This window comes from Gossypium raimondii, chromosome 10, assembly GCF_025698545.1.
Source record: "Gossypium raimondii isolate GPD5lz chromosome 10, ASM2569854v1, whole genome shotgun sequence".
NCBI classification, from domain to species: domain Eukaryota; kingdom Viridiplantae; phylum Streptophyta; class Magnoliopsida; order Malvales; family Malvaceae; genus Gossypium; species Gossypium raimondii.
In genome coordinates, this window is record NC_068574.1 from 3,901,524 (window position 1) to 3,922,403 (window position 20,880).

At 32.5% G+C, this 20,880-nt stretch overlaps 3 protein-coding genes across 4 annotated transcripts; 2 read left to right on the forward strand and 1 right to left on the reverse strand.

The window, feature by feature from the left end:
- Nucleotides 1-1,373: 1,373 nt before the first annotated feature.
- Nucleotides 1,374-4,801, forward strand: LOC105777089 (BTB/POZ domain and ankyrin repeat-containing protein NPR1). Its single transcript, XM_012600154.2, has 4 exons — nucleotides 1,374-2,503; nucleotides 2,778-3,531; nucleotides 3,918-4,115; nucleotides 4,321-4,801. Exons 1-4 carry the CDS (start codon nucleotides 1,955-1,957, stop codon nucleotides 4,581-4,583), a joined length of 1,764 nt encoding a protein of 587 aa, XP_012455608.1. The 5' UTR covers nucleotides 1,374-1,954; the 3' UTR covers nucleotides 4,584-4,801.
- Nucleotides 4,802-9,958: 5,157 nt separating this feature from the next.
- Nucleotides 9,959-13,666, forward strand: LOC105777706 (uncharacterized). 2 transcript variants are annotated; one of them, XM_012601094.2, is made up of 9 exons: nucleotides 9,959-10,280; nucleotides 11,155-11,352; nucleotides 11,515-11,603; nucleotides 11,694-11,829; nucleotides 12,026-12,100; nucleotides 12,425-12,546; nucleotides 12,623-12,698; nucleotides 12,919-12,978; nucleotides 13,212-13,666. In XM_012601094.2, exons 2-9 carry the CDS (start codon nucleotides 11,212-11,214, stop codon nucleotides 13,338-13,340), a joined length of 828 nt encoding a protein of 275 aa, XP_012456548.1. In that variant the 5' UTR covers nucleotides 9,959-10,280; nucleotides 11,155-11,211; the 3' UTR covers nucleotides 13,341-13,666. The 2 variants fall into 2 exon arrangements, with proteins under 2 accessions (XP_012456548.1, XP_012456549.1); XM_012601095.2 differs by lacking the exon at nucleotides 9,959-10,280 and adding an exon at nucleotides 10,329-10,646.
- A 5,177-nt stretch (nucleotides 13,667-18,843) lies between these two features.
- Nucleotides 18,844-20,826, reverse strand: LOC105778174 (uncharacterized). Its single transcript, XM_052621778.1, has 3 exons — nucleotides 20,424-20,826; nucleotides 19,621-20,331; nucleotides 18,844-19,402 (listed from the first exon to the last, which is right to left on the reverse strand). The coding sequence occupies exons 2-3, from the start codon at nucleotides 20,318-20,320 to the stop codon at nucleotides 19,059-19,061; spliced, it is 1,044 nt and encodes a 347-aa protein (XP_052477738.1). The 5' UTR covers nucleotides 20,321-20,331; nucleotides 20,424-20,826; the 3' UTR covers nucleotides 18,844-19,058.
- Nucleotides 20,827-20,880: the final 54 nt, after the last annotated feature.

A 20,880-nucleotide genomic window follows, 5' to 3' on the forward strand; every position in this document is an offset into this window, starting at 1 on the left:
CTTCTAATTTTTAATAAAATTTTAATATTTTTTATCCTTTTTATTAAAATTTAATTTTTTTATATTTTTTATTGATTTTTATTTTTTATAATTTTTTGCCACATGTCACTCCGTGGTTGTGATACGCGGTGGCTTTAACTGAAAAAAATTTAAAGGCAGCTAACTTTAATGGCCAACTATTAAAGTTAATGGTCAAATATTATTTTTGATACATTTTACAGTTCAAATACCTAATTGAGTGCAAGAAAAAATTAAGGACTTAATTGCTTTTTTTGAAAAAATTTTGAGGGCATTTTTAATACATTTTGAAAGTTCGAGTACCCAATTGAGTGCAAAAAAAAAAAAGGCATGGCCTTAATTGCTTTTTTTGAAAAAGTTTTACAACTTTTTTAATGTATTTTGAAAGTTTAAATACCCAATTGAGTGAAAAAAAAGAGTAAGAACTTAATTACTTTTTTTGAAATGTTTAAAGGCTTTTTACACCTTTAAACCATAATTTATCTAAATTTAGATAATTTATACTTAATATATCTTATAACTTTTTTTCCACACAACCTTTTTTTTATGATTAAGAATAAAAAAATAACTTTAAATGTAACACCCCTAACCCTAAACCGTCGCCGAAACAAGATTACGGAGTATTACAGGACATATCGAATAACTTATAACTAATTCACAAATAAATAACATACATAGCGTACTGTAATCAATACATCACCTAGATACATTATCAAAAGTTTTTATGATTCTCCTTTCAAAAAATTTTCTCTAACAAATCCAAAGTTTTAATTGGCTTTTAAGTAATTTATTAATAAAATTAAGTAAAATAGAAAAGCTTAAAACTATTTTCCAATACATAAGTTATAGTTTAAGTTTTTAAATTACTTTCAATATTCAAGAGCTTAAAGCTAAACCTTGATATCACACTCAAAACATCATTTATAAACTTCTTTACTTTTTTAAAATTAAAAATTATTTTATTATTATTTTTTTTATTCTAAGTTAGGGCCTACATTATGATTAGAAAAAAAAATCCAAACCAGTTGACAGTTGGCAAGTAACAGCGAATAAGGAGCCCACAAAACTAATGTCATGGATGACGTCATCGGAACCTAGCCATAATTTACCACGTCACCTTTAGCGTCATCTAAACGACTTCATTTCACCCTCTCAATTCCACAATGACAAGCCAAAAAATATGAAATTTCCTAATAATCGTCGTTTTCCGGACGGACGTGGGGACTATTTTTCTTTTTTTTTTTATTTATTATTTTCTGCATTTTTCTTAATTACTTTTTTACCCTTCTCTTTCAAGTTTTTGATTTTCTTCATCAAAAGAACGGGGGAGATCTTTTTGACAAGTTCAATTTTTTTTCTGCATCTTTTATAGAGCTAATTAGGTGAAAATTAATGCGTTTTCTTTCTTTTAGGATCTGATTCCTGATCTTCTTTTAAAAACTTTTCCTTTCTTCTGGTCTTTTTTTTTCCCACTTATCATGTCAATTGAAACGTTTGGAAATTCAAGCAAGTTTGTATTTTTATGCTTTCAGTATAATTGTTTTCCGCCATGTATTTTAATAAAATTTACTCTTTAAAAAAATTCAAATTGGGATTTTCTGTTTCATCTCATTGTTGCATAAAATTATTGTGATGATATCAGTATAGATTTTTTTTTCTGTTCAAATGATTCGGTTTTGAGTATTATTTGTCTGAAAACTTATTTTCTGAGAAGGAAAAAAAAACCAAAACTATATAGGAATAATTGCTAGTTTTGATACTTTTGTTTAACAATACTATTTCGGATTTGTACACAGTTTTCTTTTACATTTAGGTTCGAGATTTAGTTTTCCTTTATGTTTTTTTCTGTTGGCTCAATAGCAATAAAAGGTTGGATTTTTGGGACCAGAGTTTGGATCTTTCTTGTTCATGAATTAAGCTTTTGTTCAAGATTTTAATGGCTTATTTGTCTGAGCCATCATCTTCTTTGAGTTTCAGTTCATCTTCTCATCTATCAAATGGCTCAATCACTCACAATATACCCCCTTTTTCTGTTCCTGAAACTGGGGCTAACCTTGAAGCTTTAAGTTTGACCAAGCTCAGCTCTAGTTTGGAGCAACTAATTGTTGACAATTGTCCTGTTTTTAGTGATGCTGATATAGTTGTTGAAGGTGTTGCTGTTGGTGTTCATAGATGTATTTTAGCTGTTAGGAGTAAGTTTTTCAATGAGGTTTTTAAGGAAGGATCTGGGTCTTCTGAGAAAGATGGAAAGCCAAGTTATAACATGTCTGAGTTGTTGCCTTATGGCAAGATTGGACTTGAAGCTTTCCAGGTGTTCTTGAGTTATTTGTATACTGGAAAGCTCAAGCCTTCTCCTATGGAGGTTTCAACTTGTGTTGATAATGTTTGTGCTCATGATGCTTGTCGACCCGCCATAAGTTTCGCCGTGGAGTTGATGTATGCATCATCCATATTTCAAATACCGGAGCTTGTTCCACTTTTTCAGGTAGAAAATCATGCAGATTTGATTTTTTAGCAACTTTGTTTACTTGTCAAGGGCATCAATTTTAAGTGTTGACTTGTGATTATCATAGTAATAGTTTATATATATATATATATATATAGATGTAAATGCATTGAATGTGTACTCAGTGTAAGCTTCCATGGATACCTTTGATATATAATAGAAACCATTATGTTGATATGGTAATTAAACAACATTGTTGGCTCGACTAGAACAAGAGAATGCCTACTGATTTCATTTTTGTATATATTTGCAGCGGCGGCTTCTTAACTTCGTTGAGAAGGCTCTCCTAGAGGATATCATCCCAATCCTCGTGGTTGCTTTCCACTGTCAATGCAGTCAGCTAGTTTCTCAATGTGTTGATAGAGTAGCAAGGTCGGATCTTGATAGCATCTGTATCGAGAAAGAGCTTCCTTATGAAGTTACGGAGAGTATTCGGTTGCTTCGCCGCAAGTCTCCCTCTGATGGTGAAGGCAATGAGGCAGTGGTTGATCCTTTGCAAGAGAAAAGAATTCGGAGAATACATAAAGCATTGGATTCTGATGATGTCGAACTTGTTAAATTACTTTTAACTGAGTCTGACATAACTTTGGATGATGCTACTGCACTCCATTATGCTGCAGCATATTGTGACCCCAAAGTTGTCTCTGAGGTACTTGGCCTGCGTCTGGCTGATGTCAATCTGCGGAATTCTCGTGGTTACACAGTTCTTCACATAGCTGCAATGCGAAAAGAACCATCGGTGATAATGGCACTTCTAGCAAAAGGGGCATCTGCCTCAACACTGACATTTGATGGACAAAGTGCTGTTAACATCTGCCGGAGGTTGACAAGACCAAAGGATTATCATGCCAAGACAGAGCAAGGGAAGGAAACGAATAAAGACCGGATATGCATTGATATTTTAGAGAGGGAAATGAGGAGAAATCCAATGGCTGGAGATGTTTCTGTTGCTTCCCATGCATTGTCTGATGATCTGCATATGAGACTTCTGTACCTAGAGAATCGAGGTATTACTTTATTCGGGGGATTTCATGTGGCTCTCTCTAATTGGTTTGTCATATTGCATTTCCCAGCATTTCATTTATGCTGTAGAACTAGCTGAGATATAAGTCGTAGGTCTTGTACTTTGGTCATCCATTTACGATGCCCCAATAAAAGGCTATGTTTCAATCGAAAAAGTATGAATGTGATCAAATACTCGGTAGGCTTCTTTCAGTCGACTTTTAGATAGAGTCAAGCATGTAAATTTTCTCTTTATAATCTGGTTTAAGATGTGGTTTTGTTCCTTCGGATTTAACTACTTGCACTTAAAAGTGCATTCATTCTGCAAGTGCTCCTATTACGAGTTTGTATTCTGTAGAAGATTAATCATTAGTGGTGTTGTCTATTGCAGTGGCATTGGCAAGGTTACTTTTCCCTAGTGAAGCAAAACTAGCCATTGACATAGCACATGCCGAAACAACCTCCGAGTTAGCTACTGGCTTTCCATCAAAATGTTCAAATGGAAACTTAAGGCAGGTTGATTTGAATGAGACACCCATTATGCAGAAGCAAAGACTTCTTGCTAGGATGCAAGCCCTTATGAAAACAGGTGAGGGATTGCGCTTTAAATATCTTTATATTCAGGTCCATGCATCTCTTCCATGTCATCCTTTCTATTTTTGCATTAGGAGGTTCATTTTTTGTCTATGTCCTGTTCAAGCAAGTAGTTTTTAGTAGCTATTCTCTGTTGGAAATTGATACAAACAAAATTTGCTCACAACTTCTTAAATCTATTATGTTGGTTTGTTTCACAGTGGAGATGGGTCGGCGCTATTTCCCTCATTGCTCGGAAGTGCTCGATAAGTTCATGGAGGATGACCTTCCTGATTTGTCTTACCTTGAGACTGGCACCCCGGAAGAGCAAAGGATAGAGAGATCACGCTTCAGGGAGCTTAAGGAGGACGTTCAAAGGGCATTTAAGAAGGACAAGGCCGAGTTTAACCGCAACGGTTTGTCTTCATCATCATCGTCATCTTCTTTCAGAGATGGGGGCCCCTACAAGTATAGGAAATTGTGATTATATCAGTAAGGATTTCTTGTGAGTAAAACTTATAACTCTTCTCTGCTTCTGTCTACTACCTGTCGCCAGGGATAACTTGTTTGATAACCTATCCTCTGGTGATAAAGGTAACCAAACTTATACATACACCATTAAAGATCTATAGGAAGTTTATGTTCTTTAGTGACTTAGAGAACTATGATAATAGAAATTTTCAACTGATTCATCTCTTTTAACCTTTGTTTATTTTCTGAACAAGTGGAGCAATATGCACGGTGGAAAACGTTTTTTGACGATCTTATCATTCTAACCAAAAACCCTGCGGCCGAAACCATCAACTTTAATGAAAATTCTTGGCATCGTACTTTCATGTGTTTTTATAGCATTAATCATACTGCAAATATACGGTTCCAGAACTTTGAATAGATACATAAAAAGAAGAAAGAAAATGTGAAAGTTATGTCTTTGGTTGAAGGCATCAGATACCTGTAAAAGAAGTAGAAAATGTTTCAAAGAAGAAACGTCGTGTGGCTTTAAAGGAAGAATTTTTAGCTTAGCATAGCAGGCGAAGCAAAGAGGGAATCCACATTTTAGGTAGTAATTTTAGCCGTTCACTAGGTAATGGGGGTGCCTTTATTCTTCACTTTGATTATGGCCAACTTTACCATTAACATCATAAGGTCATTCCATTCATCCTCTGAGTGGCATTTTTTTTAAAGATGAATATAGAACAATTCTGGTATTCACCAGTTTCGCTATTTAAAGTTTGAAAGAATAAAAATATAATAAAGTTTGACAAACTTTTAGAGTTTTTCTCATAAATATTTCTAATAAACAAATTTTCAAAAACTTTTTAAGTTATTTTCACTATTTTTTTATATGAAATATTATTTTTATATATAATTAAAATTAATTATAAATTAAACAAAAATAGAATTCGATTCAATTTCAAGTAACTAAGATTCTTTAGCATACATTGCATAACCCGTTCAAACATCTCGATATTTCGATTTTTTTTACTCAAACTCGAGCCATTGCGGCCATTGAGCCAATTTATAGAAAATCTCACCATATCTACATGTTCCAATCTGGCAATCTCCAAGCCCCTTCAGTCAGGCTTTTGAGCAATCCTTTTGATCTTGGGAATTTTTAGTACAATGCTGCTACTACTTTAGCAGATGTTTAGTAGCAAGCTTGGGCCTATGTTTATGTTAGTTGTCAGTCCACAGACCAAACTGTCACAAATCCTTGATTAAATGTCTATGCTCAAGTAGTCAAGTTTCAACCTAAGCCCCAACCAGGTATTTTTTTTTAACTAACCCAAAGTTAATTATTTAGCTAATAAAATTTTAACACTGTTGACAAAGGTTAAGGTGGAATCCCATTTTATGTAAAAGATTATGTGGATAATTTTAATCTAAGTAAATTATGTCTAATACTCATCTCAAGCTTTGAGATGAATTCTTCTAAAATTATAATGTTCCCAAGTCCATCTATATTATGGTTCAATTTTTTGTTTTTTTGAATTATAACAGGAGGACAAAGTCTTAGTAGCAACGCGATTAGCGCGATTTGAACCTAAGCTACATCTGGGGTGGTGAACACTCTGACCATTAGGTTTGAACCTTGGAGACGACATTATTGGAAGGGGCAGCTACGAACCCTAAACATGACCCATAAAACGGAAATGATGTGTTATTTTAAAATAAAAATAATTACTTGATAGTTATGTAATAAAAAGAATTATGTTGTAGTCAATGATCTCTTTGTCTATTGGCAAAAATATTATGTTATAGGTACGAGAGTTTGAATTTGATCTCAAATAATTATTCTAAAGATTTTACAAAAAATTCTCATAATGTTAAATTAAATTTATATTTTAAATCCGAAAAATTAAAACAGATAAATTAAAATTTTAAACAGCATCTTGGAATATGTTTTCATGTAAAAGTACAATTTAAATTTTGCACTACAAAATCAAATCAAATAATTAAATGATAACTCTGTTAAGGAAAAAAAATTATTTACTTCTTTTTTATACGAGTATAGCAACATAATTTTTAGTTTTTGTTTTTTGATACAATACTTAGAAGTACCAATAGTACGTCTCTAGCCCTTAAATAAAAGAATAATATATTTCAGTGCACTCAAACCATGTTCACTTACACCAGCAACAATGTCGATGTTAACTGAACCAAGACTCAATCGACTAATATGAGATCTAAAAAATTTCAGATTTTCTTTTTCCTAGTGTTACCCTTTTTAGTTGCGTAAACCAATAATAATTAAATATTTTCCATCGAATTAACTAGAAAATTAAAGAATGGAAAAGAGTAGTTGAATACAACTACTTCATTTAAATTTATTTAATTATTTGATTAATATATTTATTAATTATCTGTATCTAGCATACACTACTACACTAGAAGTCTAGAACCCACCAAACCCATGCATCTCATTTACTCAAATCAATTGCTATCACATTATTTTGATATTTTATTAAACTATAAGGATTAAATTCATATTTTTATAAAATATAGGGATTAATAGTAGAAATTAATCATTAATCAATTACAGAAATTTAAGGGTAAATTATACAAATAGTCACCCAATTATTCTCGCGTTCTTGTTTTCGCAGCTCAACTTTAATTTTTTTTTTAATTTAAGTATTAATGTTTGAATTCGTTTATGTTTTGGTCACCCACGGTTAAATTGATAACGAAAGCTTTTTTCTAATTTGTATATTAACACATTTAATCATCAATACTTACTTAATCTATTAATTTGATCCTAATTCTAAATAACTCAATAAATCTAACCATTCACATTTACAAATTCTATCTATTTGATCATCAAATTTCCCAATCAAAGCTTTCGGCTTTTAAAACTCCCTAATAGTTCAATAGATGCGGAACGCCTCTGTTTTAAAAGCTGAAAGCTTTGGTTAGGAAGTTTGGTGATCAAATTGATAAAATTTGAAAATATGAAGGGTTTAAATTTATTGAATTATTTAGAATCAGGATATGTAAGTATCGAGGACTAAACATGTCATTATATTTAGAAAAAGACTTTCAGTTGTCAAAATAACGGCAAGTGACCAGAACAGACACGAATTCAAATATTAGTGCTTAAATTGAAAATTTTTAAAGTTGAGTGACCAAAACAGGAACACGGCATAATTGGGTGACCTTTTGTATAGTTTACCCAAATTTTAATTTGGTGAAATTTGGTTATCATAGTTTCTTTTTGTAATTATATAATCCTTGAAAGCATAAAAGGATTGGATTGAAATAAGCTAATTAAAACAGGTAGTAGTTTAAAAAAGTAAAAGAAAAAAATTGAAGAACATGGGGGTGTTGGATGGAATTTCATGCACGTCTTGTTTTAATTTCTTATTAAAATTTATCGAATCACATAACACTATTTTATTAAAAGCAGATCATATTCGCTTATTATTTTATTGCACATTTATTTATATTATTAAATTTTTAATTGAGTTAACATCTAAAGTTAATTGTAGTAGAATCTCGATATTTAGTTTATTGGTCATGAGTATTTATCTCGTAATTTAATTTATGAGTTCAAGTAATAGAGATTGTTTGTTTGTAGTGTGTGTCGTAATAATCTATTTCCGTAAAAAATATATGAATTGTAAAAAAGAAAAAACCCTACTCTTAATATCACTAAACTATTAGGAAGTTTATATTTTGATCATTCAACTTCAAAATGTTACAAAATGGTCAATTAACTATTTGAAAGTTTTCATTTAAGTTATTGGGCTGTTGTATGACTTTCTCTGTTTACACCGGTTGCACTAATCCGAAGCTCTTATTCTCCTTTTCTTCTATAGTTTAATTTTTTTTTCATGAAACAGCCTTGAACATCGTGAATCTATGAACAAAAATTCAAATAACTTTCTTATTTGATCTCGAACACCGACCGTCAAATCGACTTTGATTTAAGGTATATTCTTATATTCGTCGATGAGTACTAATCCACTATTCCATTCGTTAAATCGTCGCTTGGAGTTTACTAACCAGACTTTAAAAAGAAAAAAAAACTTAACAATTCAAAGACTCAAATAAAAATTCTCGAATAATTCGGTGACTATTTTGTAAATTTTTTAAGTGACCAAAACATAAATTTACTGATAGTTTAATGATCTTACATGTAGTTTTATCTAAAAAAAATCTATACTGATTTAATTTTAACAAATTACATAATTTTCGCATAAAATTTTTTTAATATATTATAACAAAATATTAAATATAAACAAATCCTTGCATTTTCGAGGAAAGAATTGCTAAAATATAAAACGATGTTCATTCATGCCAAAAGCACAATGAAAGCCAAGGCTAAGGGAATGCTAATAGGGCGGATAAGGGGAAGGCCAGTGCCAGATAGCCAAATTAATTATTGAAAATTATTATTATTTATATAAAATTCAAAAAGATATATATTTGAATCCAAAATATTATAAAATTTAATATTTTAATTTAACATTTTATACCAATTTTATATTAATTTATTATATAAAATTTTCAACTACATTATAATTATATCGTAATTTCGTTTTATTTTGATTTCTAACAAAAAAAAATTCATGGTTAAACTCTAGTGCTAATAAGGATTGTCATTAACTCAGGTATGAAAGGATTCTGGATAAGTAAAATAATAATATGAGGTTTTAAGTTTCTTAAAAGTTACAAAAAAATTTCTAAGTACCTCAAAAGCTGATAAAAGAATTTGGGCCCTTAAAAGCTAAATTTTTTTAGGGCCCCTTAAAAGTTGGTAAACCTTTTTTTGGCTTTTAAAAGTTAAAAAAAAATTGTTGAGCACTTTAAAAATTAGAAAACAATATTTTGAACCCTTTCAACTTTGGGCAATCACACCTCTAAACGATTCCCAGGTCGGTCTTGAACTCAGGGATGATGGAACCTGTTCCCACCTCACAACCCCATACTTAGAAGACCTTACTTCAAATTCAATGCTTCTTAAACAACTTACACATATATATATTGTATACACTTACTCTCACACCAAGCAATGGAAAATTTTGATATTTAAAAAAAAGTAACAAGAATGGTAAAAGACAACGCAACCTAAACAGATATAATCGAATTTATAATGAAATTCTTAAAAAATCTAAATTTATATTATTCGAACAACATATAAAAATATTTAACTATTAATGCAAATAAATCTTCTCAGGACAAAAAAAAAGTTACTAGATAACAAACTAGTCACATGATTCCCATTTCAAGAGTTTTAAATCACTTTGAGCTTTGGAATTGATTCAAGCAAACAAAAAAAAGTAAAATCCAAAATTTCTACATATAAAACATAACATAACCCATAAAACAAGTGTCACACATTTCTCATTTTTGGTCTTATTATTATCATCTTCCTCTCAATCTTGCAAGGATAAGATTGCAATGGGCTAAACTCCACACTCTCCACTGAGTAAAGTGCCCCAAACCAACCAAATAATCTGAACACCCCAAACGTCTCTCATTAGCCAATCTCATTACATGACCCATCACCATTCACCCCCAACACCTATATTCACCAATCCACATTCCACACTGCTGCGTCTTTCCTTCTTCTGCTGCTGCTTCTTTTGCTTGACTTTTTTAATACCTTTCAATTATTTTGGTTATTATTGAGTTGGTTGAAGATTCCAAAATACTCTTCCCACACTGATTAAACCTTACGGTTGGTGCTCTCATTTTCTTTTTGGTACCCAAATGATAAAATAGGATTTGATTTCACTTCTTTCTAGTTTCGTATACCTTATGTTTTGGTTTTGAGTCTTCTTCTTCTTTCATGGGTTGTTGTTCATTTTTGCATTGCTATTTTTGCCATTTGTACTCTTTAGTTATGGGTCTTTAAAGGTTTGTTTTTTCTGGGTTTCAGGCATTAATTAGCCTTGGAAAAAAAAAACCCTTTTCTTTTCTGGTCTCTGGTTTAAGGTTTCTCTTTCAAAGATTTGGTTTTTTTCCCCTTTCCTCCTTTAAATACCAACTTGCATTTTGCTTACATTTCATGGTTGTTTCTTCAAGCTTGTAACAGATGCTTATGGTAAGTCGATTTATCGGATTTGTTAGCTGTTTTGCGTCTATCATTATAACTTTTGATTGCTTGATCCAATGCCATCCAAGTGTTCTTCAAATAGATTACTTCAAATTTCAATGTTTTTTCATTGCATATTTGCATTTGCATTTGCTTACCTGAAATGGGAATACTTGCTTGATCTGAATCTTACCATTAGTATTTGCTTTCTTCATTTTGATTAAACTTTAAGAATTTTGGTTGTTTCGTGTGTGCTTTAACTTGACTGAATTGAAGTTATCGTTAAATGGAGGAGATCTTATATCTTGGAATAGGATGGAAATTGTTGGCATCTGTGTTGATTATTTATCTCCTTCAAGCCTTTGCTTGTAGACTATATGGTTTGTGGTAGTATCCAATGTAGAAACCTCCTTAATTTTCTTCTTTAGAACCATTATTCTAAAACCTACATGATTGAATGCTTTCTTTCTTTTCTCTGATACCAATTTGTTTTTGTTTATGGCATTGATGAATGAAGGAGGGAGGAGACTAAGAGGAGACACCCATGTTGCTAAGGTGATCTTGAGATTCCAATATGAGAGAAGTGCCTAAACAGACAGTGATGGCTATAAAGTCTTACCAAAACCAGGCTCAGTTGTTGGTTAAGAACTACTTATTTGCAGATCCCTTCATTCCATACACTTCCATCCTTGGTGGCATTCTTGCTTGCAAAGTGGTAAATTGAGTTTTGCCTATGCTAAATATGTTTCAACTTTTGAATTCAGGATCATTGAATCTTAAGGCAGGATGTCCCCTCGTACCGTTTTATCATGAAACTTGGATGAATGGATTTTTCCTTTAATGATGTTCATTTTACATGTTTCTCTTCATCACTCAGGCATATGATCTTACCCAGTTAATCAGCAATTTTTACAGCAAGACTTACCCTGGTCTTACTAAAATTCAACGAGTAGAGTGGAACAATCGGTTAGTGTCGTGCATGATCTAGTTTCTCCTTATTTTTCTTCTTCTGTTATCATGTTCATTCCCTAACTGCTCGTTAATGTATTTTGGCAGTGGTATCTCTACTGTTCATGCCATTTTCATTTCTGCTTTGTCGTTGTACTTGGTTTTCTGGTCGAATCTCTTTTCTGATGAACTTGCTGGTCTTCTTGTCTTCCGAAGCTCACCACTTTCTACTTTTGGATTAGGGGTAAGTTTTAACCTTCTTATGTGATCTTTAAGATGTTCAACCGGGTATCCATCTTAAATGTTTATTAAACATGGCATCACTATGTCTCATATAAACGCTGCTTCTAAGATCACTTTCCTGGATAAAATTCAAGTGCCAACTTTTGGTACAATTGCTAGGCCTTTTTAAAATACTTATTACTTACTATATTTTACAGGTTTCTGTTGGATACTTCGTTTCGGATCTTGCAATGATTTTATGGCTATATCCCTCTTTAGGTGGAATAGAATATGTAAGTGTATACTCTAAGTGGATAGCACTCTGGCTTTGATTTTTACTCTTTGTTTGTTGTGTTACTGCTGTAAAGAATGATGGCACCCATTCTGTCACCACAGTCGAAGTTTCCATAAAAACTCAGCTGTTTTCCTCGCACCTTTCAACTTAAGACAAACCCATTCGACTTATTAATTGAATAGAGTTGAGTATTTATACAACCGTAATGGTTTAAAGCAAAGCAGGCAACAAATTATCAAGTGTCTCATGCCTGAACTGCTTATGTTCATGTAGTATATCGATGCTAAGGGATGACTAATAATATACTAGCATCTGATTGCAGGTTATTCATCACAGTCTTTCAGGAATTGCAGTGGCGTATTCAATGTTTACTGGCGAAGCACAGCTTTATACATACATGGTTCTTATATCTGAGGTGACAACACCGGAGATTAACATAAGATGGTAGGTTCTAACTAGTGAGATTTTATTTATTGAAATTCTGATATAAATTAAACCATCTCCTGTTTCGGTGATGAAGGTATCTTGATACAGCTGGTATGAAGAGGTCCACTGCATATCTCATTAATGGAATTGTCATCTTTTTGGCTTGGCTGGTGAGCTAAACTGTTCTATAGTCATCGTAAAACTGACATGAGTAGTTATATCACAGAAAAAAATAGGAAAAAGAAGGGAAAAGTTGAACAAGTAATTAGATCCTGGTGACCTTCAAAACAAGCTTTTGTTTGTATTGGGTAGCCGAAATTCCTTTATTAAAGTTCCTTTGCCCTTGTCTTTGAGCATGTCAGATGAACTGAGGTAAATTATAAATTGCAGGTTGCAAGAGTTCTGCTATTCGGCTACATGTTCTACCATGTGTACTTGCATTATACACAGGTAATTTCACCTCCATGATCTTTGTATTTTAAGGCATGGTCAATCTGTGTTTCATCCTGATATTCACCCTCCTCCGAACACATTGTCTAAAATTTGTACGCCCACGAATAACCATCTCTTCACAATTTCCATGCCCAAACTGTAAACCATTTGAACAATCCTGGTATCATTGATTCGTTTTGCTATAATTATCTGCTAAAATTCTGTTCCGACTGACTTGATTGATTCAATAGGTGATCAAGATGCATATCTTTGGCTATATCTTGGTTTTCGGTGTGCCGGCAGTATTAGCCACCATGAACTTGATGTGGTTTGGGAAGATTATTAAAGGTGTGCTGAAGACTTTAGCAAAGAGGCAGTGATGAAATATCGCCAGTGAATGCCTAATAAATCTTCAGGTATCGTTCTGCCCGAGACTTGTACATTTTTCTACTACTGCTGCCATGTAAAAAATCATAGAGAAAAAAGTCAAAATCCAAGTATTAAAGAAAAAGAAAATCGAGTCTGATCTGGTTTTTCCAGTTGATGGAGATAGAATCGTCGTTGTAAATTGTTCCGATCTAATATATATTTTTGGTAATCATTTCTCTTGTACTGATATGTATACCTACACCATATCTTTCATTTACTTCTTTCATGAGCACATTTTACTCTCAAAATTTGAATTAAAGATTGTTATATTTGAACATTTCTTGATTATTTGAACATGGAATTCTTTGCCTACTTACATTACATTACATTACCTAATTAGCATATTGAAGATTTTCTTATTGGCACAACCACATGGTTCTGAATTGGCAAACTTGATATGTTACTCTGACTCTTCATTTTCTTTGAAACATCTGTGTTCAATAACTTCAAACATGAACACGAGAGTATAATTTTACAATAAAATAAAAACACTTTTTTTGAAAAATTAAGCATGCTCATATCGAACATATATCCATATTTGACACTTTAAATCTGGATAATATAAACTTTATCAGCAATAATCTCCATGGAACAGCAGTAATCCATATCGACATAATCTGACAGGATCAGCACAGCAACCTAAAGACAATAAAAAAAAAAAGTATGGTTTTAAAACTCTTTTTAATTCATTGCTTTGTTGTAAGAATCCCATTAAAGTTGAATAAAAGGAAATCTAAAACAAAGGTAGGCAGTAAAGAGACTGGCAATGTTATTAAAAAAATTCAAGCTTTTTGCATTTGCTGTCCTGCAGATGCATTGCTTTTAAGTTTTAGCATCTGAAAACAAACAAACTTATCTGGAAAGTAGATTTTAGGAGTTGTAATCCTAAATATACCTAATAATGTTCTTGAAAGTGGTCTTAAACTGTCATCTAATGTTTGGACTTGGTAAATCCAACTTTAGAATTTGGCCTCTTTGTTTTATGTGTGTGGTAGGTTGAAGGACCTTAAATAAGCCATGGAATGGGGGATGGGGCGTTTGAGTTTTAAGCCCCTAAAACTATCCCTACTACTAACATCATCATCTTACTAGACTTGATTATCGGTCGGGTCATTTGTCTAAATTTAAAGATCTGTTTGAAAAGTAAGAGGATTTAGAAAAAAATATAAGCTCGAAAAATGGGTTTGGACAAAAAATAAGACTCTTCTTCTAAACAGGTCGGACCTTGGGTAATGATTTTTTTGGCCCGGGCTCAAATCTGCCTAGAAATTTTTTTTGTTCTTATTTTGTTACTGTCTTGCTGTCATTTTGCTACTATTTTAGAGGCATTTGCTTGTTAAATTTTAACTATTTTAGCTTTATTTAAGTATAAAATTTTTTAAATATATTTTTAATTTGTTAGAAAATATTTATTTTAATATTTGTAGTGTATCTGATGTATTAATTTTTAAAATTTATTTTTTTAATTCGAGCGAACCGGGTTAAATTCGAATTTAAATTATTATTGTTATTATTATTATTGGATAGATCTTGAGCAAAATTTTAAACTCACTTTTTCAAATTAACCTAAACCCAAACCTAAAATTTAACATCAATTTTATCCGATGAATGATTAGGTGATCACCTAACCCCATGAAACTGAAATCTATTATTTTTATAGGGTTTTAATGTTGCAGGCAGAGGACCGTAAAATTATAGTATAAAAATATAATGTGAATCTTCTATGAAGTATTCCCAGAGATCGCCTCCCTAGAGAAGAGCAAAGTCGAATAGAAATTTTTGAATTTACATTGAATGCACTTTCATTTTTCAATTGAATTAATCCAATCAACCAACCCCACTTTAACCAAACTTTTAATGACTCGAACAGGGTTCTAATTGAATTGATTAATTTTAAGCTTGAGTTAACTAATGAGGCCTCTCTTAATTCTATAATTTCGGTAACATTAAATCATATACGACCAAAATTAATCACCTAAGTTTGAGTATTAATTGTGAATTGAGTCTTAATTTGATTGATATTGATATTATTGTTAGTGTTGGAGGATGTGAGTTTGAATGTGTTGAAACGCATTATCTTCCTATTTTAAGGGTTGGGGAGGGGTTATAGATAACTTTAGACATTGTATCAGAAAAAGCAGATATAATAAGAACCCGTAATGAGATTAATGTTCAAAAAAAAACGTAGGTACTAATTTGTCCAAGTAATACTTCTCCCATATCTTTGATTAATGTAAAACCCAATTCAACTCAAGCTTCACTCAGGTTCAAGACGACAACTAACTAAAATTTATTTAGAAATTACAAGAATTAAAAAAAATTGCAAGAGTTCAAAATGCAATTATAAACCAAATATATTTAAGTTTTTGGACGAAGATTTTTTTTAAAAATTGAGATTTGTAAAATGTTAGTATTTGTAATTATTTTATTTGGATAAATAAATGATTTTGGAAAAATTGAATTTTTAAAATTTTATAAATTAAAAAGTAAATCATTTAAAAAATGTAAAATATATATTAAAAATGATTTTAAAATTTAAGTTTTTGATGTTATAATGGCCTGCCCCGCTAATCCTTCTTTGCTCATCATTGCGGCGGTGAGACGTGGACGTCTCACCATTGCATTCGAAGTTTGCTGCTCTAAAAGTAAAAAATACAGACACGTGGCGACATTGACTTCGAAGTTGTCAAATCTTCATGTGTTGGTAAATTCATTAAACAAATTATTTAACACTAAAATTAAGCCTACATGTAAATTAATTCTACAACTTAACCTAATTAGTAAGACACTAAATTAAGCCTTAAACCTCACAATTTTACTTCAAAACACGACAAAAACCAATGTGTAAAAACTTAAAAATATAAAACAAATAGGTTAAATTCTAAAATTAGTCTATGTACTTTACAAATGTTATGTATTTAGTCCCTATAATTTAATTTGATCAATTTTAGTCCATCTACTTTTCAAATGGATCAATTTTAGTCTTGTATTTTTGAAATTTGAAATTTTAGTTTTGACTCAAATAGTAAGAGTTAAATTTGTTTGTTTAAATTCAATTGGTTAAAATATGTCATAGGTCCTTGTACTCTTCATAAATTTGAATTTAATCCTTTTACTTTTTAGATTTTAAAATTCAAGTCCAATTGTTAACACTATTATTTTTTTAGTAAATTGCTGGTGTGAAATTTTGAAATTAAAAAAACCTCACTTTGTAACAATGTAACTAAAAATAACATTGTAATGAACCTTAATCTAACAAAATAATTTTAAACGTGTTAATAGTTGAAATTGAATTTTGAAATCTAAAAAGTAGATTTAGTTCATATTCTCCAACCAGATCATTTTAAGTCCTTATACTTTTTGAAATTTAAAGTTCCAATCTCGACGCAAATAATAATTGTTAATCCATTAACTAAAATTTTAGTGAGTAATATGTAGAAATAACAAGCTAGCATGACATTACACATATGATTATATGTTTTGACACATCAGATTTTGATAATAGTAAAACTTGATTTAATGAAGTTAACAGTCATTTGGTGAGAATTGAAATTTTAAATTTTGAAAAATAAAAGACTAAAGATACCAAATTAAAGTATTGGGACTAAATCTACAACTTTATAAAGTGCAAGGACTAATAGAAAAATTTAACCAAACAGAAAGCACGCATCAACTATTAATAGAAAAAAACAAGAAGATTTCTCAACGTTTTGATATAAACCAGGCAATTACATGAATAAATAAGACAGTCCATGGCATGGTATGGCCATGGGACCTCAATTTGCTTTAAAAGAAAGGCCTTTATAATAAAATGTGCAGAATAATCGAGCTCCGAACTCAACCTTTCATGAATTTCCCAAACATGTTTCCCCAATAATACAACAAATCTTAACAGGAAACTGTGCCAAACTTCCCACTACAGAGTTTATATATATATTTACAGAAGAAATCAAAGTTTTGAGCTCCAAAAATGGGGGAGAGGTCCTGATGATTTTATTTTTTTATAAAATGGATCTTTAAGTGTTCCAAAGTTAAGCAACAATGCTTCTCAATTCACGTCCATTCTGCACATTAAAAAAGTATAAACCTTTGTATCCCATATTAAGCTGCTTTGGAATAGAATGCAAACACTGTTTAACCTACTGCTAGTATGTCTTATCTCTAGACTCTGTGGTCTAAAAATTCTTTCTTTATATCAAACATTCTCTAATCTGCAGATACTGTAAAGCTAATGAGAGCTATGGTAGGCACACACACACCATGGCTACAAATTTTCTTGTTCTCGAGGATTCTTATTCTTCTTTTTTTCTTAGTATATGCTGATGCTCTGTCAGATCATAACAAAAGCATTTTTTGAAGCAAGAAAGAAGCAAAAGCAGATTTTCCCATTTTTTTACCTCGAGTTTCTTTGTATTTATGGGTTTTTATTTATTTATTGATGATATGGGCATCTTTGCAAGGTCATGTTCCTCCATTTCAAGTTCATGTTGGGAACCAATTGGGGGCCCTCCTCCTTGTCCTGCCAATCAGTTGCATTTAAATTTTCAAGTACAAAAAGCCCTTTAATTATATGTAACATTTTGAAGATTTAACTACAAACAATGTCTAATGTAATCCAGCTTGATGGGGTTTAGCTAAGTCAGCAAGTAAACTTAATGGTACTATAAATTGAGTAGCAAATGGCCAAAATAGGGGGGAGGTAGATAGTAACTGGTGAGAAAAGGTGGGGGGAGAGAAAAGCTGAAGATGGCAATTATATCCAGCCTCTCTAACATAATAATAACACTCTATAAAAGCTGCATATATATAAACCCTTTTGTCAGAAAATTACAACCCAAAGCTACCAAATTAGCCAATAATTGCCTCTTCTTCCTCTTTTTTCTTTTGTTTTTTTTCCTCTTTCTCAATCTGAATTCACAGTGGAAACTAAAGAGAGAAAAAGGCCCAACTTTTGTGACAGGCAAACAGAGACTACAATACAAGAAGAAGAAAAGAAAACTACTACCTCCTCCAATAATATAACCCAGAATGGCATTTCTGTAAATTTATGGAACCAGACATCCCTCGGGGCCTCAGGGTTCAGAGATGCATTGACTGGTCGCCTTTTGACCAGTACCAGAGAAGTACTGGTCACTGCATGTTCAGTAGCCTGCAACAATATTTTCTCTCACATTTCTACCTCATAAATGATAAGATGAGCCCCTCACATTTCCACTTCCCCTACTATGGCATGTGTGGTTCACACTCCAAAGGACCAACCATGTATTATGAGCACTGTTTGAAAGGGTTGTTTTGGGGTTCTTTAAACAAAGAAGTGTAGTAGGGTTATACTGCCAAGTCTGTAACATATTAAGGCAAACTTAAATAGAAAAAAGTTGCAGACTTTGTATGACAATCTTTAAACAAAGCACTTATGGCCTGACCTACCACTTTTAATCCATGTGATTCAATCAATTGAAGGAGATACACAACAATTTGCTTATACTTCACTTTTGAAAGCATTACAACCAAGCCTTAGTTTGTGTTTAAACACAAAATATGAGTTTAAACACTAGAGATTAAACATTAGAATGATCAATGGAAGTGAGTAGAGTACAAACATGAAACATAGAGGATTACCCAATTACTATATACAACTACCAATGTGATTAATTAATATTAAAAGAGAATCACTTGGGAGCTGATGACTGGTTCTTGTGGGAAGCTAAAGCAAAGATGGAATTAGCAAGCTTGTTAATGGCATCAACCAGGCCATCCATTCCTTTTTTATTGACCTCAGTCTTGGATTCTTCAATCCTTAGTCTTCTTTCATGGAAGCTTAAGAGATCTCTATGCCGTCTCTCTTCTCTTTCTTCACTAGCTTGGATGGCTTCTGCTATAATGGAAGCACTTCTGGAGATTGCAGTGCTTACTTCATTTATGTTGTTTGCAGTCCCACTGGTGCCTTCGCCATTGCCACCACCTCTTCTCCTTCTCTTTGCTGGTGAGTCTGAATGCTCACTTGTATCAGAATCTGAGCTATCATCACACATCTCCACAACATAAAAATATGGAACCAATGAAATTAATCAATACTAACTGAAGATTTTATGACACACGGAAATTATCAATTATTAGTGATGGAAATCCTGCCAACCCTTTCAAGCACACGCACGCACAAAAAAAAATGAATGCTATTAAAAGGCACATTAAATCTATGTGAGCAAGGCAAGGGAAAGAGAGAGCACCTACCTATGGTGGGCAGTGGCTGAGCATATGAAAGAGGTGGTGGTTGTATTATTGGTGCTGGCGGCGGCGGCAGTTGTGGTGATGCTTGTGGTAGAGGTAATGGAATTGCAGCAGGTATAGGAGCTGAAAGTTGATGTTGTAAAAGAGGAGGTAATGAAGGTTGAAAAGTACTAACCATTGGTCTATCCATAACATAAGGTAAGTTGGTAATATTGGGATCTGACCCTCCACCACCACCAGCCGTAGCGGCCACCGTTTGAGCTCCTTTCTTCTCCACCACCTCCTCCAAACGTTCATATATCTGGCGCAACATGTTACTAGGCAAGCTTTTTTCTTTTCTTTCATTCTTCTCCATCTCCCAATATGATCTTTGCTTACTATCATTCCCTTCTCTCTCAGCTACTTTCCTTTGGTACTCCCTCACTTTCTTGTAGTCCCTCATGAGATTATCCCACTTGTCATTGCACTGGTTTTGGCTCCTTAAACACCCTTTTCCCCAACAATAATCTTCCACCCATTTCCATCTCAACTCTGTCGGTTTGTTCCTCCCTTCACTGTGATCCCCACTTCTCTTCATCCTTCTCTCATAATCCATCTCTTTTGCCTCAATCAACACCATTGTTTCATTAACAGTCCAGTTCCCTTTCCTGTATTCCCTAGTTACAGCATTGTTACCGCCTTGGTCATCCATCATCAAGTGCATGCGAATACACCCTAAAACAACATAAGCTAAAATGGCTCAACCAAAAAAAAGAAGCAAAATGACGTCTTTTTTACAAGAGAAAGAGAAATGAAAGTGGAGGGACCTGATTTGATGTCTAGGTAACAAAGTAGTCAAATATCACAAAGATTTCTAAATGTGGCAATGGAAATACTATATGTTTTATTATATGCATGATCATGTTTTTGCTGCACTTAATAGAACTTGATCATGCTATTTTTCAGTGTGATTGTGTTCTTGGTTTGCACTAACCCCTTAAAATCATAAAAAAGAAATCTTGAGAGGTTAAAAAGTTTAAATCTCAAACTACTTATTGAAACCAGTGGTGTGTCTCTCCCCACGAAGTGAGGGAAAGCTTAGCAAACTATGAGAGAGACAAAGAGAAAAAGAGTGGGAGAGAGGAAGTGTTCTCAAGTGAACCATTATAAGAAAAATGCCAACCAAATCCATTCAAACTGACATTTCAACAAACCCCAAAAATTTTCAATGAGAATGGTGAGAGAAAAGAAAGTGAAACTGTTTTTTTTTTTTTTTACTTTATA